Source organism: Neocloeon triangulifer, unplaced genomic scaffold, assembly GCF_031216515.1.
Source record: "Neocloeon triangulifer isolate White Clay Creek 2 clone unplaced genomic scaffold, ASM3121651v1 ptg000003l, whole genome shotgun sequence".
NCBI lineage: Eukaryota > Metazoa > Arthropoda > Insecta > Ephemeroptera > Baetidae > Neocloeon > Neocloeon triangulifer.
In genome coordinates, this window is record NW_026775546.1 from 10,031,721 (window position 1) to 10,058,429 (window position 26,709).

At 33.4% G+C, this 26,709-nt stretch overlaps 1 protein-coding gene across 1 annotated transcript; it reads left to right on the top strand.

The window, feature by feature from the left end:
• Positions 1-1,846: 1,846 nt before the first annotated feature.
• LOC132205769 (uncharacterized) lies at positions 1,847-21,639 on the top strand. The gene is made up of 5 exons (XM_059635037.1): positions 1,847-2,029; positions 20,385-20,600; positions 20,773-20,856; positions 20,955-21,158; positions 21,473-21,639. Exons 2-5 carry the CDS (start codon positions 20,531-20,533, stop codon positions 21,637-21,639), a joined length of 525 nt encoding a protein of 174 aa, XP_059491020.1. The 5' UTR covers positions 1,847-2,029; positions 20,385-20,530.
• The last annotated feature ends 5,070 nt before the right edge of the window (positions 21,640-26,709 follow it).

Below are 26,709 nucleotides of genomic sequence, written 5' to 3' on the forward strand. Positions count from 1 at the left end.
CAGACCGCACTGCATGACCGGTGCCAAAATGCGACTCTCCGGCGCAATTTACGGTCCCAATTACGCCTAACTGGTCCATGCAGGTGAGTGCCTTTTTAGCTTGTAAATATGTATAAAGCAGCCAATGGGTGTGGTAGCGCAGGGCCATTTCATTTATTTCAAGTGCCGAGACCAACCAACGAACCTGTTCTACGCTCAATCTAAAGGAAGATAACAATAAATCTTCCATGCTGTAAAGGGCAGTGAGAAATTAATTCAAGCAAATCCAGAGAAGGTTAAATTAAAATTTATTTAATATAAAATAATTACTGAATAATTTCATAATTTTATCACACATGAAATTTAGAAAAAAAAATTATTGACATTAAACTAAATCAATATTATACTGTTTAAATTACGACTATATTAAAAAAAAAACTACTTGATTGAAACTTATTATAAAATAATTCCCAACTCTTTAGTATCTCTTAAAGCTCTTCAAACTGAAAACAGATTTTCATTTTGGATTAAATTATTTGGTCACTGCCCTGTCCTGGGAGTCTTATGTATAATTGTTCGTCAAGAGTCATTAGCTTTTTGCACAGTTATTTATGCGTGGCCATTAGGTTTGTGTTGTTCGTTGCAAAAGGCCGCTCTCAGCAAAACCAATGACATAATGCGTATTTAATTACCAAGCAAGGAAACAAATGCGCTCAACTGTCTCCCAGAAGCAATCAATATACGAAAGGTGTTTGCTTACTGAAAAATTACACCAATGAAATTTCAATGAAAAAAAGTAGTTTTTCCATTCACGAGGTGCAATTTTCTTTTACAACCAAGAATCCTGAGCTATTATAAAAGTAGAGACGGAGAATGAGTTTATTTGTTCAAGAAGCAGATTTTGTAGTCTCAAAATTCAGTTAAGTCTCTTTTAGCAAGCAATAAAAATTAAAATTATGCAAAAAATTACTCATGGGAAGGAACTCGGTAATAAGCTACAAAAGTCTCGGTTTAATCCAGAAATTTAAAAAATTAGAAAATAAAACCTGGATGTTATTACCGAAAACTTAAAAGAGAAATGTTTCAAAAAATTATTGATAAGCATTGGATTTTTTAAATTAGAATTACTATATTTTCTTAAATCTATCGGCCAGAATGAATTGCAGAGCGGATTAAAAATTCAATTTGGAAAATTTCAACATTCTAGCCTAAATAAATTTGTTTTCAAAAAACCACGTCAAGTCCCTTTGTTACGTCACAGAGCACGTTTGTATTTGTTACTTGTCGCAATGTCAACTTGAATAATTTAAAATTTATGAGTAACAAATATTTAAAGCTACACTTTGCAGTCGGTCATGTTATTGGAGTTGGCAGTGGCGCGGAATGCATCGGACATGCTGATAAGCAATAACATAACTCGCTTCAAACGTGTATTTAAATACAAATCAACTGGAGGGAATTAAGAAGTGTAAACGTTGTAATATTCTCCGTGTCGATATAATGATTGCATAAAAATGAAAAATATCAAAACACGCCCATCCGAATGAAACGAAAAGGTCGTCCGAGCCAGGTTATCCTTAAATAAATTTATGTCGGACGGTCGTAAATTTGCGTTCGAAGAGCGAAATGAAGTATTTATGGCGACCTGTAGAGTAATTTTATGCACAAGTGGAGACTGCATGTGAGATACTCGAATGCACAAACACATATATACGGGTACCCCTCTATCTTTATTCTGACCTTGCCCGCCAGAGATCAGTGACCCTGTTGTAAAATATGCACACACTCGCAGCTCTCGGCTGAATAAACTGCAATTATCATAAATGTGTTTATAAATTTCATAAAAGCACTTGCATGTTGGTTGCACTCACAATTCGCAGCAGATTCGCGGCGTTTTTAGAAGTATTGAATTCTTCTTCGGTTTTATTTTTCCCACAAGCAAGTGCTGAGAGTGCATTTTATCGCGCGTTATGTTCGATCCATCAGCGAAATGCACACACGCGATTCAAGAGGATATTATTCTGCAATGACATGCTGTGCTGAATATAAGGTAGGTTCAATAAAGATGTGTCCGTCGTTATATACGCGATGGATAAAATTATCTGTTGTAAGATCGACTCATAAAAGTGACACCTGAAGGCAGAGGAAATGTTGACGACAGAAGCAGTCATCAAGGCGTTTTTATTGAATTTAATTTTCTTATATCCACTGTCATGTAATTTTCTCACGCAAAGATATAAAAAATTCTAAATTTCGCTTTAGAAATTTGAAGTGTAGTTAAGTGAAATTTCAGGCCAAGCCTTTTTTTAGAAGCTTTTATAAATAATAATAAATCCACCTTAATTAATTAACAGCAGACGCTTCGCTTATTATTTTAGTGGGATGAAAATTGAAAATTTTAAAGAAATTAACATTTATTAATAATAATTTAGACTAGATGCCAGATTATTTTTCTTAAACCAAGAATTTATTGAAAAATTGATAAAAGATCACAGATATAAGATGCATTATTTAATAAATAAATTGACAATCATTACATTGAACTTAAATGGTTGTGTTTAAATACCTGTAAATTAATTCCAAGGAATTATTATGACGCAAAAATAGTGGTTGATAGGTTATAATTTAAGAACATAGAATTTTAATTAAAATTTAAATTATTTTATACATAAAATAACGAAGAATATTTTATTATACAGAAGGTAGCAAAAATAATATCGAAATTGAAAAAAAAATTCACATTGATTTATGTATTTACGTGTATTTAAACCTGTCACGTCAGGTATGCGGTTAGCGTCCAATCAATCAGCGGGACCAAGGTGGGATGGCAAGCGCTGCCCTGCCATGGATAAATTAGCAGCATGAGATCGGCGTAGGAATTAAAATAACAAGAGCGCGCGAGTGCAGATGCTTTCGATTCAATTTATTTACGTGCTGGCAGATAATATGCGAGGCATCTGGTGTTTTAATTGATTGTCCAGATTGGGATACACAGACGTGTGTTTGTGTGTTGCATTTGATGTGGCGGATCAATTTACACACAACAGCGGTGGCAATGACACTGCATAATTGGGCCTTTGAACTTGATATGCATAATCACGTGTCTGATTAATTGGCACGAGTTCTTGGTAATCCAATTAAATTCTAATTGGCTGAATCAACCTAAAATTAATGAAATTGAATTTTAATTGAATAAATTATTTGATAGTAAAAACATGTTAAAAAAATTATTTACTTATTGATCTGAAAATTACTTATACAATTATTAATAGTAATTTTATATAGTTATTTATTTGCTGTAGTTTAAAATTTTACCTGGACTTAAAATTGGATCTCAAAAATTCATCACAAGAAAATTAAAAATAAAAATGGCAAGAAGGAATAAAAATATTAATCTTTAATTTTAAGCCTTCTCTTTTACGGATGACGTGGATTTCATGCATGGATTCTGGCCATTATCCCTTCTCTATTTATTCAATAAGCATGTTGTGCAGCAAAATAAGTCATCCTGAGCCGAGAAGTAATAAATCCAGTGCAAATTAATGAGAGTGGCGCGCGTGTTCATCCCCGAAAGGCGAGGCTGCGAGTGACAGGTCAATTTTTCATCTGCACGTTGTCATCCTGCTTCCAGCATTAATTTTAATTGCGATTTCGAAACGGAAAATGGAGATTCGGCGCTCAACGGAGGAGAACAACAACCTCCTCATCAAATTGCGAAAACACGACGCTGCTTTTTTCCTTGCTCGTGGGAATAAAAAAGGACGCAAATTCGCCGGCAGACATGTTATGTGCAATTTGAATTCTGCGTCTCTCTGCCAAGTTCAAAGGCGACGACCAAGAGAGAGAATTTTTTCCACGCGCGTCTCTCGTGAAACACACAATCAGAGAGAGGTGTTGCTACTTTTTATTGTTATTATATTATATTATTGCCGGCGCGGCTGCTTTTGTTACTTTCAGCGTCGCTAATGGTTATATTGCATCACGCTGGAGCGTCTTGTTGTGCATGTGTGTGGATTACCAACATTAGTTTATTATGGACACGTATACGGCAAAAAGGGCATGAAATGTAAAAAGGACGTCGACCCGACAGAGAGACAATGCGACAGACAAAAAATTATTATTATCTTTTTTAATTTTCAATCTGGCATTCTTTCTTGTTTCTTATTGTAAACCACACCTCTGGCTGTATTATGATATCTGCTCGCATTCCAGTCCGGAATTAATCTCGGCACAAAAGCATTATTTAGTTTTGTTGTTGTTCGCGAATCCATTAGAGACGGAGAATTTAATGAAAATTCCGCAGTGCAATGTCAATATGAATGAGAGCAATTCTAGACGTATATGCAAATTAACTCTGTAAGTAAAGTATAACCTCGGGACTTGAGAGATTTCTAATTAAGTTTGATTATAATTGAACGCAGACTCCTCTGCTGAAAGCTTCTGAGATGTCTGAGATGAAAATCGATTATAAGCTTTTTTACATCAAAGAAAAAATTGCCTTAATTTCTTGTTTTCATTGTAAAATTGAATAATTATGTAATAAAACTTTTCATTTTATTACATTACAAGTGAACTACTAGTATTTTCATTTGTTAAATTATTCAAATTGAATGTTGTGGTCCTGGAAAGTGATTATTTATTAATTTCATTTTGTCTAATCTAAATTGTTGCAGGAAAATTAAACGAATGCGTAAGAATATTATTTATGATTTTTATATTCTTTTGTGCTTATTTTTTAACGCTGAAACTGCAATTTTCGTTGAAACAAGAAGAATTCTAAAGATATGATTTAATTACCTTTTCTAATTCTTTTAATTTAATTTTTCTTTTAATTAAATAGAACAGACAGAGCGGTTGATGGTACCACTCTGTGCTAAATTTTCTGCTACAATGTAAAAAGGGTTTCCACTGTGAAATGTAGGAATTTAATTTTCTACTTGTTTATATTGAATTGTTCAGGCGTTTGACTGATTAAATTTTTTCTAATTTTTGGAAGAAGTTTTTCATTAATTTTCCAAGCTTTTCATCTGCTTACTGAATTACGCTGAATTACGGCAACTTTTTCTTCAATATAGAACTATACATATTTAGTAGAAAAGTATCAGAGGTGTGCATTTTTACTGATATATACATATGTTTTGTCAGAGCTAATACTTTTTTGGTTGTCAAAACAGCAGCCGTTGATTGATCAATTACAATAATAAACTTTTTGAACTCTCATCCATCAAAATTGAGTGTCTTGAGAAAAGTGCCAGAAGAAAACTTTTGCTCTGTTATAACTCACTCGTGCGCGCAATTTTCCACCTCTTATATGAAACGCATATTAAAAGCTCCCTCTTCCGAGCCTTGGTGATTATTTCAACACTGCGCAATTTGCGGCTGACGTGTTATTCCTTTTAAAATAATTTGCATGCAAGATTGACAAGGTTTCGCTGATTATCTCGAATCTTATTGGTTGACAGTAACACAAAAGTGCACTTTGTTTGATTATGTAGCATCAGTCATTTTAGTCTTGACCACCGATAAAAAACCGTCAGTGGCTATTTATCTCGCTTTGAATGGGCGCGTCGATCAAAAGTGGCGCGGCAAGCGTAATTCATATTTTATTTTTTAGCTGTGAATTATAAATTTTTTTCTTATCAAATAGATTTTTTAAGTGGTTGAAAAGTGTATTTAAATATTTTCTTCATCTTCAGAATTGGAGATACAAATTTCTTTTTGAATAATTATATTTACAAATACAATTACAAGTCAATTTGATTTAAGTGTAGTATACCTCATCTCTTTTAAATGCTCAAAATCAATTGGAAATACCTAGAACGGTGACAAAAATACATGACGTATTTTTTAAAGGTGAGACCAACTACATACGTATCGGGCAAAAAGGATTTAATAGAGAGTAATTTTTTCAAACCACAGGAAACAAAATAAAATATTGTGAATACTTGATATATTTTATTTACAGTGGGGTTTTATTTAACTATTTTATAAAATGAAACAATCAAAATAGTAAAAAAAAAAACCAAAGACAATTTAAGATTAAAAATAATACTTAAGGCTTTTAAAAGTTTTGAAATAATTTTGAAAAAAACAATATTCACATTTTCTTGCAAAAGTAGAAAAATAACTGTTTTTATCTCACATTATACACCATTGTATACCATTTAACATAATCAAAATTGCACAAGATCTTTTGTCGGGATGTATATTATTTTTGAGTGAATTAAAAAAATTAATCAAAAAAACTTTTGCAGACGAAGCTAGTTGAAAAATATAGAAGGTCCACTACGGATTATGTACCATTTAATTTCACATATTATCGTACTGTTTTTGCCTGTGCAATTTTTCTTCTCAAAAGTAAATGGCCCGTAGTTTCCTTGAGGCAATGGCGCGACGAATTTGCAATAAATTCTCGTAAGTAGAGGGAGGTTTTGCAAATTCCTGGGGCGCACAAGCAACGCTCGACATGCATCGTCATTTTCCACACCGCCGGCTAGATTGCGACCGCAGTCATCTTTTTCTTATTTGCAGCTTGTATTACACGGCCGTGAATGAGGAACAGTATAAACGTGCACCTTTTGCGCCGGGAATAAAAATTGAGTCGCACACGTTATTGGCCATAAAAACACAGCCTTGCGTTGGAATAAATAATGCACACGAAGACCACACTCGGGAAACGATGAAAATAAAAATAAGAGTGAAACAAACGGAGAGATTTCATTTTGAACGAGAATATACGAGTAAAACAAAACTGATATTGCCCTGTTGATCTTTTAAAGAAACTATAGTTTTATTGCAACAATTTCGAATAAAAAATTAAGCAGGCTCATTTTGATCTATTAATGATTTCCTGTAACCATAAAAAATTAAGTTTAAAGGCCATCATCAGAGGTAACAATAATAATAACAGGTAATGGTAATGTTAATTCTTAATTTCAAGGAAATAAAAATTTCATATGACCGACGCTGAAAATATTATTATTAAATTCATTTTTCTCTGTTGGTAAAAAATTTTAAACATTGGGAAAACAGAAGAAAGGGTTTCCAACTAGATGTTGCAATTTACCTTGAGAGAAATGTCAATTTCCTTGTCTAGAAATAAAAAATAATTGGCTTTTTAAATTAAAATCAATTTCCAGGGGGAGAGAATTTAATAATTTAGATTACAATTATTTTGTTTGTGTATGCCATTAATTTCTTTTTGCTTGAAATTTTTGCCGAGCTAAATAATTTTTTTGTTTACGCAGTACTTGAAAATCAATTTATTATTAATCCCTCCTGCGCACGGACATTTTTCTCCCGTTTTCAGAGAACATCCTAAGCCAAGCACACAATACGGCCAGGCGTTAGGAAAAAGCTGCTTTCTGTCATTTGTTATGCAAACACGGCCGAGATGGGTGCGTGTACGTGACAATTCGCCGAAGAGGGAAAAATGGGCGAGGCTCAGCCACTTTTCGAAGCATATAATACACAAAGGGAAGGACGCCAGGATAACGAAGCGTCTTTCGCCGAAGTGCACGCGGGGCCTCTCTACGGACGGATTGTATAATGTTCACTATGTACTTTTGGTTTCCGGTTTCGTCTGTCTCGAGAAGTAAAGCAGGGAAGTGTATAAAAATTTGATTTTGTTTTAGGAGTGCTACATAAAATTGTGACGGTTGTAAAATAAAATGTAAAATATTATTAGACAATTATTAGACAGACCAAATATATAACTAGCGATTCTGCATGAAAAAGTACACAAGGTGATATCGAAATTAATAAAAATAAGTCTAAAAAATAACACACAATTTTTCAGCCTTAACAGGACAAATTAAAATTCAATTGCTTGAAATTTTTCCATATTAAGCATCAAACATGGCTAATTTATTTTTCTGAAATATTTGTATCTGTATTTCAATATTTTCAATCATCAGCAAAATAGAACACAAACACAGGGCGAAGCACTGAATTATTATTTTTAAGTCTGATTGCTTTACAATTTAACATGTGACATTTATATTGATTATTTTGGCTTGTGCATTTTTTGTTTTAAAAATGAAAGAACTCTCATAAATTTCTTAAGTTTAAATCTAATTTTCAATAAAATAATTAAAATAACATAAAAAATGTAAATTATATAAATGTTTTAAACAATTTAAATTAAATAAAACCGAGTAAAAAATAAAAATACTTGATTTTAGGAATATATAATTGTGTTGCACTTAGTTGGAAATTTAAAATTTTGTTGCAAGTTCAATTTTGATGGATCGCAAAAATAAAATTTTAATTTTTTTTATCAACAAAAAATATCTTTGAATCGTTTTCATTCACGGCCCTTCATACTATTGGAAGTGCGAGATATCGATTTGATTATACAGCGCCTCGGTGTCCAATTACAACCGCATACGAAAAACGAGCGCGCGGAGATTCGACGACAAATTCAGCGCAAGAAAACGAAATCAGCCGATCACATTGTATGTATAGGTATATACGCAGTTCGTGTCCTGGACGGAATAAATCAATCACGCGCCTACGCAGAGGGTGAGCGCCGAGCAGCCCTTATGCAGCCGAGAAGTTTTTTATTGATGCCCTCGGCTGTAACCTGCAGGCCCACTCCATTATGGACAAGTTAACTAGCGAGACGAAGGACTCGCGAGAGGAAAAGTTAAATTGAAAGCGCCGAGTGTAAATTTGCACTGCAGAGAATGTAAGGTGAAAAAACGGAAAATGAGAGCCAGCGTGTCACACTTTCTTGTTAGTCTCATTTGTTAGAAGATAAGAGATGCTTCATAATTAAATTCCTGGTTAATATAGTTATTACTACTTGTAAGTATAATTACAAATAATTATATCTTTTCTGGAGCATAAATCTTTTGGTATCAATAAAAATAATTATTGAAAATGTTAAAAAAGAATTACAACAAATTTTATTACTCATACAAAAATTATTATTTTTAATGAAACTAAATTTTGAAGGATTATTTAAAAAAATCTTACGTAGCAAGGAGCCATTTGCATGATTGTTTTCATATTACGGAAGGAAAATTAAAGACATTAAATTCTTGTTGTAAAATTGAAGACGGCGCTGATCTTTACAACAGAATATGAATGGCAAGTTTTCTGGATTTTAAACTTATTTTACTGAATGGAAAATAAATAAATAGGACGAAATCATTTACTTGAAGTTTACGATTAAATGAAACGTCTTTAAAAATAAAATATATTATACCTCTTATACCTAAATATGAAAAACATAATAACAATAAATTTGTTAGAAAAGCAATTTTTTATTCTAGCGTTTTTATAATAGAATATCAGATTTGCAAATGTTGCAGAATGAAATATTGGAAATCTTTTTACCACCTACCTAATTCTAAGAACTATGAATAGTTTTATGAAAATAATCATTAAAGTGAATAATTATGTAGATAAATTTTTGCTAAATCTCATCAACAGATTCAAAGAAATCAGCCAAGTTATTTAGGTATTTCAATATGCACAATTATGAAACATTTTTAATATTTATAAGGAAAAGTGCATGATTCAAATTATTTTGACCTTGCGAACACATTGAAGTTCAATGACCGGTCTGTCCCTAACTAGAAAATTAATGCCGACGGCGGTTCGCACAAACAGGCGAATTTCCAGGAACGACCGTCGCGTCCCCCTCGCTTCCCGAGCCAATTTGCCGTCCAATGATTGTGCATTATGAACTCGATATCATTACGCAAACGCTTTGTTAGCGTTCGGCATAATAATAATGTAATATGCGGTCACCGCGCGTCTGCACAACAGCAGGTGAGCGTCTTTTTATTACACGTTGCATTATCTGCCGCCGCCGCCGCCGGCATCGACCTGACGCGCGAGATGAGATTTTTCGCCGACAACGCCGACGGCGGATGTGTTATTGGCACGACCTTGGCGTAAGTGTACGTGCGATTTTTATATATTCGGCCCTTTGTGCGGCACCGGCGTGCATTTGGGTCCATTAACATAATATAAAGGCATTGAACGCCATCCTGCTTTTGCCGCCCACGCACGTTCATTTTATAAATGGCAAGAATTCATTCCTTGATCAAGCTTTTATATACGAGTAACTTTTTTTATATCGATCTTCACGGAGAAAAATATAATCAATCAGAATAAATTGAATTGATTTCATGTGCAAGTGAGTTAAAATTTTGATAAAGTTCGCAAAAAATCAAAATGAAACTAGTAATTGTATAAAGATAGGAAATTAACAAATTTATAAATTTTTAATTAAATTTTAAAAGCCCTCCGCTAGGCTCACATGTGCAGAAAAGGCTCCTTTTAGCATAATTCTTTGCAATAATAGAGATATTTTTGTCATTATTTAAATACAATTGGAAATTTTAACCAACCATTGTTGTGAAGACAATTTGGCTATAATTATTGACAATGAATTCTTGGAAAAAAAATTGATTAAACAACCACTTAGGCTTGCTGCGTCAGAATATTTTTTTGATTTTAACTATTAGAAAAATTCTTGCCTCAAAATTCATATTCTCCAACAATTATTTATTTTTCTAAAATAATTTATGTGTAAACAATGTGATTTCAACAATTGGAGAGAATAATGATGATCCATTCTTCAAAATCCTTCCAGGCGTAAATCGAAATATTGTTTATAAAAACTTTAAACTGCATTTGGCGCTAACTTTTGTCATTAATTAATTGGTCAAATCGGCCTGCAACCTGCATATTGAACTTTACCCTTTAGGAAATAATTGAGAATGGAAGGACAAAGGTTAAAAATTAAAAAAAAAAAAAAAATTATTTAAGCTCATAATGCTTGTAAAAATATTCTGATAAAAAAATGTTACTATATATTTTCAACGCATTGTAACGAATTATTGTCTCTTGCAAGTTGTAGATGAAATCATCGTGAGAAGAGAGGGAATTAAAGTTAAACGTCTTTTACCGAATCCCCTTCTTCCTATGCAGTAACCTGCACAATGTAATTTTCTTCAACACTTCGTTCTTCTCTCTCACTGCATGAAATAATAGATAACCTTTGCCGGTTCTTTCTCTCTCGCACACACACACAAAAGAATAATACACACACTGATGATGACCTTGGGCACCGTCTGATTGTTAGTGCATTTTTGAGATTCCCATCGGATGTATTTATGTGCCTGGCTGGAAAATTGTGGAGCTTTTTTGCACATCGCTGAGTGATAAATAAATTTTAAGTGCGCACACTTGATTTTCTGCTCTGTGGCGGCGTTCAAAATGATAAAATTGCAAAAACGCTCGCTCTTTGCAATAACAGCGGGAATATATGAATTATGGATGGAAAAATCACCCATTGTGAAAATTTATTCCATCTTTGCGTGACCTTCGTTTCTTGCTTCTTCTCAAATAATTGAATAAAGTGCTCTTCCTTGTAAACGAAATTTTGTTGAAAGTCAAAGTCAAGTACTGAGTTGACGTTGTGTAATCGCGATTTTTTTTACATAAAATATTCGTATCAATTCTTCTTGTGATATGTAATTATAATTTTTTTAAGTTGACGTAAAAATAAAGCGAACGCCGCGGACCAGTCAGACCCTCCGCCGGAGAAGTAAGTTTAGTTCCCTTCTCGTTTTCTCTTTGCAAATTGATCTATGAGGCTAATGATTAAGTCGAATTTACTTGTTTAACTCGGCCAAAAATTCTAAGTTGGCCATATATGTCGTAAAAAGGTCAATTTGAGATTTTGTTAGAGTGTAGAATTGCAGAATACTGATTATAGATTTTCTTAACCCTTAGCAATATTCTTGGGCTTCGTTTATTTATACCTTTAATCTCGTAAGTGTTTGTCTGCGCCAGTGATTATTTATTGATTAAAAGAATAATCTGCACTCTGTTCACGCGGTACTTATTTTTAACAAAGCTCCCTGCTTTGGCTCCGCTCTTGCTTTTTGCATAATATTCCAAATGGATTCTCTGGAGCTGCGAGACAGACAGAATACGGAATCCCTTGACCAAAGAGGCAGACAATGCCAGTTAAATATTCATGCTCTGCTATCCTCGTCGAGCTTTTGCAGTCGTTGCAAAACTCTGGGTTATTCAAACACATCTAGAATGATTGATTTGGAGAGAGAGGAAAAAATTCGCAGTTTTTGTGGCGCTTTATTGTTGGTTAGACTACGTTTTAAATCATTGAATATACTGATATGGATATTATTTATAAGTTAATGAAGTTTGAGACGAATGAATTAACATTTTTAATATTGGAAAAGCCCGATCTCTTCATTTCCATGATCATCTCCTCTGATCTCCTCGAGTGTCAACTTCTTTTTTAATATTATTTATCTTACATTTTTTAACTTTTTACTTATAAAATATACTTTTTAATCTGCTTAAGTGAAGGTAAAAATAAATACAAATATAAAAGCGGAAGATATTAGCAAACCTTATTTTAAAAACCAAATGCTCAGAACAAATTTTCTATTATCTTATTTCTTCTAATGGAATAGGCTGATCTTTTAAAAAGCCCTCTTGGTTTCATATTTTGTTATGATATCCGCATGAAACAAAATTCTTCTTATTCCACCTCTCAAAAATTTAAAATGTCAATAATGTATCCGCAAGACGAAAATGATAAAATATAAATATTAAAGCAGATCAATCTATCAATTTTCCTTTAATACATAACTAATGCGCAAAACAATTTTCGCATTATCTCTACAAATTTTTCTAATGGAATAGGCTGATCTTTTTTTAACAGCCCTCTTTGTAATCATCTTTTTGCAAACCATAGACTGAGCCTAGCCAAGGACTTCTGAATAATTCATCACTAAAACCAACAACAGATCCATCATACATTGGTCCAAAATTCTCTCTTTGCTGCGCGTCTGATTTGCCAAAATGGGACGAAAATTGACGGATGATCTTTTCGCGACGCCCATTTCTGTTAAGTGTGGACTAATCAGGCATTAAACTGCCAATCCCGCATTTTGCGTAATTTGCATATGTAATTTAGAACAAGGAAACTCGCTTTAAAAATCTTTGCTTTATCATTTAAGCTTCTCTCATGAGAATATTTTGATAATATCCATTTTCTGAAACCATGACAGAAGAGGATCAAATAATACATCATAGTTTTTTCACGCATCACCAACCTTTGTATCATCTCACGCCGCTTGTTGATTTTTTTACACAGATCGCTGAGCACACAATTTTTTCCATTAATATCAAATGCGTTTGTGTGCAAATGGAAGAGCAAAGAGAAATGCCCACTTGTAAATAATTTCACTTGTTCCAGATGAGAAACACGCTCTCAAATTACGTACCGTCTCTCTAGCAATTTCGCGAGAGTGCTCCTCTTCGTCGCTCGAACGAAACCCGGCCTATCTCTTTGCCCTGCGATTTTATGGCTCGCTCAAAATTACACTCGAAAAGAAAACGTGCAGCTCTGTCAATTCGGTGCAACAATTCGCAGTTTTCATTTGTATCGCGTCGACCCTGTAAAGGTCGTTGCTTATTGCACACTCTCTCAACTCGCAACGAACGTGTGCGCCAAATTTCTAATGAATTTTTATGAAGTAGAGCAAAAAACCATCGCGTTCACAAGAGCGATCGTTCTCTTCATGTCGATTTTATTATTATTATTATTTACATCTCTCCTGGTTTCACGTGCTGTTTTACTTTTTCACAGAGAGGAGAAAGAAAATAAAAATAGAATGGAATTATAAAAGCTATTATATATTTTTTAATCATCGCTTGCAATAAATCTTGTCATTAATTTGAGCAATTTGGTGTTTAATGAGTTAAAAGGTTTCAAATTACATCAATCACTTATAATTTATGAAAGTAATTTATGTGAGGTTGTAAAGCTTATGAGCAAACACATATGCTTCATGTAGAGAGTATTGCAAAATAAGATTTCAGTGAAGATTATTTAACAGCAATAAAAAATTTAATTTCAGGAATAACTGAAGAATTTCATATTGGAATATATTTTTGACACAGTTTACAATTTACTATCGAAATTCCATAGGGAAGAATTAAAGTTTATATTGCATACCTTTTTGCAGAGTCAAATAAGCAGAAATTGTAAGAGAGGAGCAAGAGAATTTTGTTTGATAATTTCACTTTAATTAACTCATACACATGCGAAAGAATTTTTGATGCTGCCATTTTCGTACATGCTTTGTGAATAATTTTCTCTCAGAAAACACTGACAAGGCCTTTGTGAGCACAAGTTCATAACATTAATTAAAACTTTTTATTTAATCAAAAGTTAGCACAGCGTCATTAAAAAAGTCAATGATAATAACGAGGAAAGAGTTCTAGCGAAAAAAAATTTATTTGCCCCTTTTATTTATTTTTCCAATGGCTTCTTTTTTTTCTACTGAAAAAAACATTTCTCTCTCTCTAAAACACGTTCTCTATTATATCCTATAATTAAAGCAAAAAATTGTAAAATTTAATAATAATTTTTTTCAAGTATTGATCGTTTTTTATAAAAAACATTAAAATTTTGTTTGGCCAATTGATTTTATTCCATCCCAAATTAAAAAGAGTGTTAAAGGAAACAAAAAATAAAAAATCTGAGCCCGCTTGGTTTTTATCACGATTGCTCTCCCTCCGTCCATTATTTAACTTCAACAAGGCAATTTTAAAACTCGAGCCCACGACGCCGATTTTCATCTTAATTGCCAAACAACCCCTTCCTCCTCTTTGCATCGCACGCTCCACCGAAATTAGATGAACAGCCGAGATTTGCCACCCCATTAGGCAAATAATTTTGTGTGCGTGCAAAAGTGGCACAGCCCGAGACGAGAGCCAAACTCGAGGGGCCGAGAGACGTTGATGGCGTGGCTAAAAAAATGGGTGGTTGAGACAAACTCGGTTTCGGCACCACTGCCAAAAGTGGTGATGTTGTGCGAGATACATTTGCACAAAACTCTCCAGAGGGCACTTTCTCTTCTTTGCAAAAATGCTGCAGGATAAAAGGGCAGCGAAACGCGCGCGGGGCCACAGCCTTATCTGCAATCAGAGCTCTCTGCTCTCTCCCTAGGCGGAAAAGAGAGAAGAGAGCAGGCCGATAATAATAATAATTCACGCGCATTTAAATTTCGCACTCCCCCTTATCAGCCCTTTACGGCTTTTCGGCCGCCCTTTATTTCTGTGAATTGCTATGAGCATAAATACAGTTTCTGGAGGAAAAATTCATTCAAGGATAAAAAGCAAAGTTTGGAAATTTTTTAAACAGAACGATAATGTAAAAAATAAAAAAGCCTTTTGAAGACTTTCATTTTTTTTATGATTTAACAATACATCTTTTTTTGATTGAGAAAATATTCATGAGTGCTGAAATTGTAAAAAGGGAAAATGATATTAAATTATTGAAATTTTTTAATAATAAATCTGAAAATAAAAATTATCAAAAAACAATATTGTTGAATAAATTATTGATTAAAAATAGATTAAAAGTTTTATTTGCATTATTAGTTTATTATATTAAATTTAATTTAAATGCTATGATCCCACGGTTTTTTTTAACTGTAGTTTAGTAGATTTTGATATTATATATTTTTTCATATTAATTTCAATGTTAATTCCAACTTTATGCCTTGGGAAAGCAAAATAGTACAGTATTAAAGAAACAGTGGGACAAAACTCTATTAATTTCTCGTTCGTCGATTTCAATTTCTGCATCAACTATTAAGTAAATCCTCCTTTGTAGGTCATTTTATTACGTCTCGCTTCGCAAGTTGCATTCAGTGAGATGAGATCCACACGGCACAATGAGTAATTTCGTTTTCTGCTGCGTGTGTTATTTGCTCCCGATGCACCGGCGCTTTCTGCAAACGACGTTTCTTCTGTGCACAAACGACAAGCTCGATATATCGCGTTTGTGCACGCAAGTGGAACGGACTTTTGATCTGCGAGATGCAGTCAAAGGGTTGCTTTTGTTAAACCCCTTTAGGCAGACGAGAGAGATGCAGCGCTGAATTGAAATCAACTGCTGCTGGTAGGAAAGATGAGAGAATCAAAATAAGTGCTATACAGTGAGGAAGATTCGATTCATTCAAGCGGAACGACGCTATAATGAAATAAAATATATTAAAATATATATTTATGTGAAATAAATTAATTTTATGAAAATATATTTTAAAAACTGTTCAATTTTTATATTTCCAAACTTCAGTCAAATTATTTGATTTGAATTTAAACAAAATTTGTATGTAGCTTTTTTTACTTAATTTTTTTTCATTATTTTTTTATCATCGGAATTCTATAGCTACCGACAAGTACAAGTACTCTTTATATTTGAAGTTCAATTTAAGGTTCATCTTGAATTAAATCTTGAACAATTTTTGCGAAAATCTTCAGGTTTTCCCACGAGAGAGTTGCTGATGATGGGAAAGAGCCGCAGTGCATTTTGCACGTTATTTTGATTATATATTTTCACTGGGCATGTAGAGAAGTGAAGCTGATTGAGCTTCCTTTCAAAGATCAGTGTCAGCTGGAAAAATGTTGAAAATCGTAAATATCAGATAACGAATACACTCGGCCCTTGCATTGTTCCGGGTTGGCCTTGGATCAAAATCTTCTTTTCGCGATGATCAGTTTGATTGACAGACATGGCGCATCATCTTTCGCAAGGTTGGAGCTTGAGAATAAGCCGCTCTTTCAAAAAGGTGGCCTCTGCGGAGAGGATGTTTTTGTTGAGCGGAAAATAAAACCAAATTTTTATTGCGAAGGAAGTATTGTGTATGGAGAAGAAGAAGACGTAGTTTCAATGTCAAACTAAATGAGCCTTATTCAAAGTCAGCGAGAAGAAAATTGCATAAATAGAATTGGTTAGAAATGAGAAAGTAAAAATTGCAAAAGTTTCTTAGTTAACAATAAATTTTAAGCTATTTTTAATTAAGTAAGACACTTTTGGTTTAAAAACAAATTTTACTTATGTATATGCAAATTTTATAATTAAATTCTGTAGATCAAGGATTTTTATATTCGTTTTTGGCATAACTATTTAAGGCTAGTTTTACAGTAAGGCTCATATTGCTATAGTAAATTAATTAATTAATTGCCGCTCTTCAACAAGATAGCACACTGAAGCAAAAGTTTCTCGGTGGCAGGTATGTGTGCGTGCAAAACCTTTTCGCTCACTCTCGCACAATTATTATTAATTAATGCGCCGGTATGTTGTTTCTAGTCAAGCACACACATAGTTCTCGTTCCTCTCTCGCGCAGAGAGTGCTCGTCTACTTTTAATGTATTAAAATTGCGTCTTTCGGAGAGTGGAGCCTATTCAATGGGGAATATATAGCGCGGCCTAACTAACTAAGAAAGGCTAGTGCGTTTAATTGCGTTTCGTTTTTTGTGAAAACCGTCTCTTGTTCTGCACGCGAGAGAAGTGTGTATGTTCAAAACACGCATATTCACGCATATATGCCACACAAAACGAGAGACTTACTAAATAGGTACCATTTGTTTGAACTGCTGCTCGAGAGAGCGTTTAATTGTTCCTCTGTTAAACGGAGAAAGGCCGGGAAGGCACGTTCTGCTAACAATTATTTCTATTAATTAGTAACATTTAATTTGCCTTATGTTGGTGTTTCCAGACTGGATTTGTAATGATTGTCTACTTTGTAGGAAGTTGTATTTTAATGCAAAATAACTTTCCTTGAGTATCTAAAATTATGATTTCTTCATAAAATTTTTCAAATTTATTGTAGGACAAACTTTATATTTCTTTTTTACTGAATTAATATTAGATATTATTATTTGAGATGATATTATACCCAATTAATTAAATGCATCTTTAATCTTATAATAAATATAATAAAAAATAATTAATGTTTTGCAATAATTAAAAAAATATACAAAAATTAAATTTTAAGTAATCCATTGATTTTGGTTGCTCATAGAATTACTATAGTAATTTATTGTCATTTAATTAATTTATTAAATATAATTTACAACTAGGCAAGATGATTTAAAATCTACTTGAATAAAAAAAATGTCCATTCTTTTTGCACCAAATTGCTCTTTTGTCGCCACGATTATCTCTCACCAATTTGCCCTTTCATTCTCTTGAGACTTCAGATCATCCGCCTGAATTACTCTCTCCTTCACTCTCGGGTCTTATTGTTTCGAACAAAAGTCTAATTGGTTCACATGTATGGAGTGTACTGCACGAAAGTAAGTGCCAACGAAAGTTCTGACCCTAATATCGACGTGCTGGTCGGCGGATTATCAGAGCTTTGGGAACAAAAGTGATTGGGACCAGTTTAAGAGAAGAATAAGGTTTTAACGGCTGTTCGAAGAGCAGTGCGATTAAAACTTCTTGAAAACGTGTGGATCGAGATTTTAAATCCTTTGCAACTAAAGAAGGGATTTGGGTGTTGCTCTACAAAACTAATCGAGCTGAAAATTCAGTTGCTTTGATTACAATAATCGTCGTGGAAAACTTGCCTTAACTCTTTTTTTTTTAGAGACATATTGAATTGGTTTAATTTATTAAAATTTGAGGACGCCGAAGTCAAATTAATAATGCCACTAAAATTAAATATTAAAATTGAAGTTATTCAATTCAATAAATAAATAATTAAATAGAATAAAAAAAAACACGTTTGTAAAGTCTGATTTAATTGCTTAAAAAAAAATGAAATTTAAATTGTTATTTTAATTTTCAATGGGATTTGAATTTTTTTTTTCTTTTTTCATCCTGTTTGGATCCTAAAATATTTTTCTGCATTCATCTCGGTCTGCAAAGCCTCGAATTTATTTTTCATTCTCCCTTTTTTTGACCCAATGCACGCAATCAAAGCATTAAATCTGGACGCAAGAGAGCGTGCGTAAATATTTTTTACAAATCGCCATTAGCAGCCGAGCGCTTTGGCTGACAAATACGCACATTTGGTGCTGCAATAAAACGCTCTCGGTGGGCGTGAATTATTGCCTCTAAAGCCGGTGCCATGCGCGCGAATTTCACGTCGTTTTCGCGCGCGGAGAGGCACATGACAAATTGCTGATGGAGAAACAGAGGAAACAAATGAATTTGATTTATTAAAAGCCACCTTTGTTTGCCCATTATTCAGCTTTTGATGTTTTTGATCCCATCTAAAGCTCTTGTAATATCACAAAATCCGCAAAAATTGTAAAACAACAATTATTATTTTACAGAATATAAAGTTTATAAATGACTTAGGAGAGTGATTCCGTGTATTAAGTTAAATATAATTATTTTTTTTAGCATGAAGAATCTAATTAATGAACTCTCTTTCTCTTCTCTTGTGAGTGCTTTTTAAAAGAGCGAAAAGACCAGTGGATGGTGATTAATTGAGTGGCGAAAAAGTTCTCGAATTTCGTCCCCAAATTAAAGCGCTCTCGGCGAAACCCATTAAAATTAATTAGGACAGCCATTAGCGTGGCGGAGGGTGAAGCGGAGCAAAGAAGAAGTTTTAGCCCTGGAGCGATTTTTTATTTTAAAAAAGTGAAAAATTCTCCAAATAAATATGCGAAATTTAATATGATAACATCATAATTTACATTACTTTATGTATTATATTCCTTCATTATTTTTGAAACCTTTTATAATTTCATAAAATTTAGTTATTAAATCGCCGGAATGATTTCATTTTTTTTTAACGATAATTAGTAAACCGTATCTGATACCTCCTGGCGGTTCCTATAATATGAAAGTTTCACGTGAAAAGAGCCCGCAAAATTCTCCTTTGCCTCTATCTCTACTTTTTTATTATTTATTGTGTAGTCTTTGATGCTCTGAAAATTTTCAATCGTGAGCCATCGATTTTATTATAAAATTACCGAAGATAAAAAATAAGTACATTGCCAAAGGCAAGAAATAATTAACCGGCCGCAAAATTAATTGGAAAGAAAAATCAGAGCAAGAAATCTCGCTGTAGCTTTTAACGAGGGTTCTTTATATGAACTGAAGTAGCGACTGAGTTTATGTAATGATTGCGGGGAGCAACGGGTTTGTTTGATTAGTGAAGCCTTAAACGCTTCCGTGCACAATTTTTCACGATTGATTGATTTGTGCCGATCAAAGATATACTTTCATTCAGACCCTAAAAATATAATCTGGCCTACATTCTTCAACTTTTTGTTTCATTTTTAAGTTTAAAATCTTTCCATTGATATTGTTTTAACATTTGAAAACTTCAAAATTATTCGCCTTTTTTTCTTTCAGATTAGATAATTTTTGTTCTGAATATAGAATGAATTAATAGAAAATACTTTAGACAATTTATCGCATGGTTTAATCAAAATTATTTGAATTAATATCACAATCTAAATTAGATGGGCATTGAACAAAATAAATTTTATAATCATGAAATGATTATCAAATGACGAAATGACTGATTTATTTGAACCATTTGAACTATGTGTAAATCAGTGTAAATGAATCATCCTAGCTTGATTGTGAGTTGTAGACGGAGCCACGGAAATGCCCATTGTCGCGACGCTTGGCCTCTCTGCTAATTGAAATTTGGCTCCTGGCTTGATTGCCACAGCGGCTGGGGCTGTGAAGCGTCCGTCGCCTTCCCTTCAGTCGCTCCCTTGCTTCAGTCCAGTAAACATGCTTTCCCTACATGTGCTTCTGGTGTCCAGCTCTTTTCTCCTGTTGAATCTTCCACCTGTTCTGCAAGGTAAGAACTATAAAAAAAATGTTTAAAAAAATCACAAAAACCTCATAAAATTTTTTATACATATTTAAATGTAAAAAATAGTATTTAAACACAAGAGGTTCAATAGTGCAACATAATTTGTCAATAAAGCTAATTTTAATTTAATTTTTAAACGAATTTTTTTTTATTTCAGGCTATTCTCTAACAGGAATGAGTTTGGAACCCAAAACGCCGACGAACTTCAATCTGAAACTGGAAACTGTTGATTTGATAAAAGGTAAATAAATTATTATTTAATTTGAAAAAAAAATGAATTGTTTGAATTATTTTCAAAAATTTTATTTATCTTAATTTATAATTTATTTATAATTTTAGTTGTGAACAAAGTGCCTGAGAAGTGCAATGAGCCTGTTTTCTCTGCCGACCAGCCCTTGGACAACTGCGACCCTCTCGGAGGCTCTTTCCCAACACACAACCTTATTTGCCAATGTCCCGACAGGAATAGAACTGGCGTTAGGTTGGTGTGTTTTGGAAAATCTTGGAGGTTGTGGCCTGCTGATCACGAAGAATATCCTTGCTGTGAGTCCTTTTTTCAATTGGGCTTTTTTCTTTTGAAATAATTTGTAAATTTTTTCTTGAGCTGGATTAGGTAAAGTTTTTAAATTCAAAGGCTTAGAGTACTCATATATTTAAATTTTATCTGATTTCAAAGAGATAAAATTTCTTAAAATTTGTTGATTTTTGGGACTTTTTGGTGAAGAAAGAATTGGGAAGAATGATAATTTTTAAGGAAATTTTCATTGTTTTTAATTATATGCTTATTATGACCCTTTACTCTTTACTGCAAAGCATATCTTAGTTAAATAAAATTTATATTTATTTTTTTATTTCAGTGATAGTATCTAGACCGGTCTCAACCACCACAAGAGTGCCGTACTTCAAGGGCCAACTCTCGATTCTCGAAGATTTGAAGCACGCCACCAAAGACGCGGTCAAAGACTTTGGCAAAACAATTTTGCACAGACTAGCCGACGGCTTGGTTAATAAAACTTTGACCTAAATCGATTTTCCCGCTTTTCATTGAAGAAACTTTTGTTCGTCTTAATTAATTCAACGGGTTAGGGTCCAGGTTGCTTTTGTTTTCCGATGTACAGAATGTTTGGCAAAGTTTGGCTCTGGTAAATACACACGGCGCATCTACCGAGTCCTGTGATCGATCCTAGGAGGTGACCCTTGAGATTTGTGGCGCACCGAGGAAATGACCGGAGGATTCAGCTCGTTAGCCTCTCTGTGCGTTTGAGGCGCACAAAAAGGTGCTCCATCCTGGCCGTTAGAGTAAATAGAAAAGAGAGTCTGTCTCCATTGTTCCCATTGACACAGTGGAGCTGCAAAATATATTGAGGTTTTCCTGCTCGTTCAAGTTTGCTTTTAGTTTTTTTATTTCCAACAGATATCACATATAAATAGAAAAGAAAAAAATTCATGAAAATCTAAATTTTGTTGAAGAAACAATTTTAATAGTTAGAAAATTGAGAATTTAGTTATAACGAAATAATGAAATTTTTAATATTTTCCTTTCTTTGCTCACAAACTGCTCCAAAATGCAGGTTTTGAAATTACTCGACAAATTTTGCCCAACCGTAGCTCAAGGTTTTGCGTTATTTGACATTTTTAATTGTATCAAATTCAAACAAATTTGGAATTAAATGAACAACCGACGAGCAGGACATAAATCCAAAAGTTTATCGTTCGCAGTGCGTTACCAAAAAGGACCATTCTTTTATCTGGGCGCAGTTCTTTTCAAACTCTTAAATCCAGCCAGCGTGTAATTCACGAAATAATCCAGAGAAGAAAAAGGGGTTGATTCATGGGCAGCCGTGTGGCGGAGTTTTAAAATAATACGCTGCATAAAACAAAGGGAAAAGAAAAGCAGAAAACTGCCGGGGCGGCCAGACGCATTTATAACAGTATGCTCTGCGTACACGACCTGTGTGCGTTGCGAGACGCAAGAGTGAGGACGAAAAATGAAATTTTCCGCTCTGCCTAAAATATGTCGCCTCGAACACTCTTCCTTTTATCTTAAGAGTTTACATCCCGACCGGCGCGTTAGGGCCTTTCTGAATAAATCTCTATTTTTTGCATCGACTGACAGACAAATACCAAAAATATACATGAAAATTTTTTATTTTTTATAAATCAAAAAGACTATTTATTTAAATTTATTTTAGTATTTGTATTATTTCAAAGTGGCATATTTAGGCTCAAATTTTTTGGGAGTGCTAAAGACAAAGAGCGGATCGGGAGCAGTAAAAGGGCGAACAACTTGAATATCACAAAATCCAATTCCGGTAAACTTTGTCCCTACAACAGCCCCTTAACTCTGAGAGCAAGAAAAAGATATCTCATATCTCTCGGCCCAAGGCGTCAAATCAGCAGCGAAACTTGACGGTCTGTAGGGGTGCGAAAAAAGACAGTTGGGGATAAGGAAAAAACAAGGGCGGCGAAATGCAGGATATGAGCCACTTTTAACTTTTTTCCTCGCATTCAATATAAAGATGATTGCTTGGGCCGTTTAAAAAAAGGAGCCATTAACGTCGCCCGGAAAGAGGGAAGATTCTCTCTTTTCCGGAAAGAGCCAAAAATGGGACTGGTGCTTAGTGAGGATTCGCTAAAAGGACGCCGTCGTTTGACACACGCAATAATAAAATGCCTTGTTAGAGCGTGCATTCTTTTAAATCTTCGGGAAATATGGTTCTAAATCTGCACCCAAAGGACCGAGAATTGCCCTCTCTGGTAATTAACTCCCCCATTCATTTGAGGGTTTGCCTCTGCAGGGAGAGAAAAGCAGATTAAAAAAGAGAAAAGGGGCCTGCGTCAGACAAACCTTTCTTTGTTAAATCCTGGAATTTACGATTTTCTTTTTTTTAATTACAGGAAAATGCATAATAAATTTGCCGCCATTCAAAAGCTTTGCTCAAAACATTTTTTTAAGGCTCTTCTTTTTAGCCTTGTTTAGATTAATAATTACTGGATGCTGAAAAAGCTTAGCCGCAGTTAAATCCTTTGCTCTTGTCCTTTCTCGGACAAAAACCCTTTTCAGCCCTCAGAATCAAGTTGAATAAATAGCAGCTATAGCAGCAGTTTGTACAAAAATGGTATGTTGTCACATGCAAAGCCAAATAAGTTTGCTCCCGTTTTTCCTCCTACTTGTGAAGCCAAATTTCTTATTTTGTTTCTTTTGAACAGTGATAATATATATAAAGTAAACACACATTTTTATATCGATTTTTGTTTATAAAACGAAACTAAAAAGTTTCTCTTTTGAATAAATTTCTCACCAAATTGGGAATTTTATTGTTATAAAAATTTGATAATTGTAACGTTTTGGCCAGTTTTGGCGACGGGAGACCGCAGAAGTTTGTTGAAAATCTCATCAGAAAGCGTGGCCCCTGAAGAACAAACTTGTGAATCTCTTCGCTTAAAATTAGTGATGCGCCCTCTCGCAAAAAGTAAACATTTCCAGCTATATGCACATTTGTGTTTGTTCTAGGATGGAACACAAACTGAGCTTTGTATATAATTTTTGCAATTCAAAGGAAAGGTGAGCGCCAGTTTGCATCCTGTTCCCGCACATTTGCATTTTATCTCTTCGCGACTGGCTCTACTTTGCCTGTTTCTGCATCAAAACGTCTCCCTGATAAGGATTATGCTAATTATTTGCCGGATGGTGGAAAATATTCCTCTCGTTTGCATGCCCATTATTTCCATTAATATCATTCCTATTTTATCATTCAAGCATAGTACAATTAACAATAATTTAAAGTGATTGGTTTTTCTTCAAATTATTTTATAGATTTTAAAAAGATATATTTTAATTACATTTTTTTCTGAAACATTCACTTGCATAAGTTTTGCCTTGATTCAGATAGTTTTTGCTCATTAACAAATGTTAAACGGTTTTTTATACCTCGTCGCGACTTTTCATATTTGTACCTAAAAATCGACAATTTTAAAAGATGAACTAATTGTGACAAAACTTTCATTTTCCTGATAAGATGTGTAATAAAACAGGTATAAGTAGTTAATATTTTAGAACAGGACTGAATTAATATTTTAAAATATAAATTTAAAAAACTCGTCTATAAAATACCATATTGCAGGCACAGAAAAAAATGTCAGACTGTAAATTAATTCAAAACAAATAATAATAATTATATAATAAATAACAGAAAGGTAAATAAATTACAAAATATGAACATATTTAATGATATTATTTTAAAATTTTATAAAGAGCATAACAAAATTTTTTTTATTTTACCATTTTTTTTTAATTATTTCTGGCCCCCATTAATATTTGCAATACACAAAAAGTAATACATTTTTATAAAACCAAAACCAGCAGCCTGCAGGTAGTCTTTTAGGATAACTGCCTTTTTTTATTATTCTTTTTCAACCCAGGTTAATACTGTATATTCCTGCTTATTGTAAAAATTTTCCAAATGAAATCCACTCAGAGTTTTATAATTTATAATCTATTATTTTCTAAAGGAAATAAGATAATAATTTTATTACTATCTATCGCTTCATTTATTAATTAATTTATTTATTTATTCTCCATTTAGATACAATGAAATACACATCAGCTTACATCAAGTCGATACACATAAAAATGTCATTCAACATTGTTAAAAAATCGGCAGTTTGAAACTCGCAAATCCACGTTTAGAGTGGAAAAATAATTTATATGCGTCTTTTTTAAAAGCCATATTAGCAGGCAATCCTTGTTCAACTATTTCATATATTTTCCACTTCCCCATCTTCCATGATAATTCCACATAGAAAATAGGTAATCGAAAAAAGCACCGACATGCAGAATAGACACTCTGGGGTGTCGTGTGTTTATTTTTTCACGCTTTGCGACGATAATTTTCAAAAGCATACACTCGTTTTTCGCTACGCCGTACACTAGAGATTGTACACTTTATGTATGCATGTGTGCACTCTAGTTTTTTTTTCTTTGGTAATACACACACTCCATACATTGTCCCTAGCGACTGCTGGGCGTGCAGAGTGCTGCGTTGGCGAGGAAGCGCAAAAGCGGCTGAAAGGATTTCTCTCTCTCCAGAGCCCGCATTTTGCATTTTATATCATAGTTGGCGGTTTGCAGCTCTTTCCCAACTCGGAATGAAATTGCATTATGCAAAAATATGGAAAGAGCACGTCTCAGCGCTAATGATCTCAAAACATTGGAAATTCTCTTTGTCTGCATGCATTTAATATTGGGTAGTGAAAATGAAAATCTCAAATTCTTGAAACTGTTCCCTCAGGAAAAGCTTTTTGAGATACAAATTCTTTAAAAATTTAAATAATATTTTAAATAATACAAATATTAGTTAAAAATTCCCCCTTTTTTAAAAAGGGCTTATTATTGATTAATATTATTTTTTTTTTTTAATGTGGTACAAAAAACCATTTTTACATTTTATTTTTATATTCAATACAAAGAAAAACCCATTATAACATTGAAGTATTCCAAGCGTTTCTTTTCCTTTTTCTGGGAAAAAGAGAAAAAAAAATTTTTTCAGCCTCTACAAATATTATCACATTAATTAGTTTGATTCAGAATGATATTTACAAAATGGACACATTTACTTTTGGATTAAAAAAAAAAATCATTTTACACCAGTCTAGTGATATTGCTTGTAATTCGTAGTGGAAATTTGCTGCAAAATTTTAACTCTTTGAATGTTATCAATTAATAAATAAGTTTCATAAAAACAATTTACTTAAAGTTTGGTCTTTCCAATATCATAGACGGCTGTAATTTGGGTGTCAGGTTATTACTACAGATGTGACATCTATCCGACGTCAGCCAGGTAGACTTCCTACAGTTTTTTTTTTAAGATACTGATCGCTGCGGTATAGGGTCTTTTTCCCCCGCATGTGTTTACGTGGCAACGTTGGAGAAAATAACTCTTTGCTCTTTATATAGCGGCCAAGGAAAAAATTCAACCTGCAGGAAGCGGGAGTTGTTCGACGGCATGCACAAGATGTGATTCACCCGCGAGTCATTATTATTTTGCTATTTTGTTAGTCTCTTCTTGACAGTGCCCAAAGAAATATATTTAAA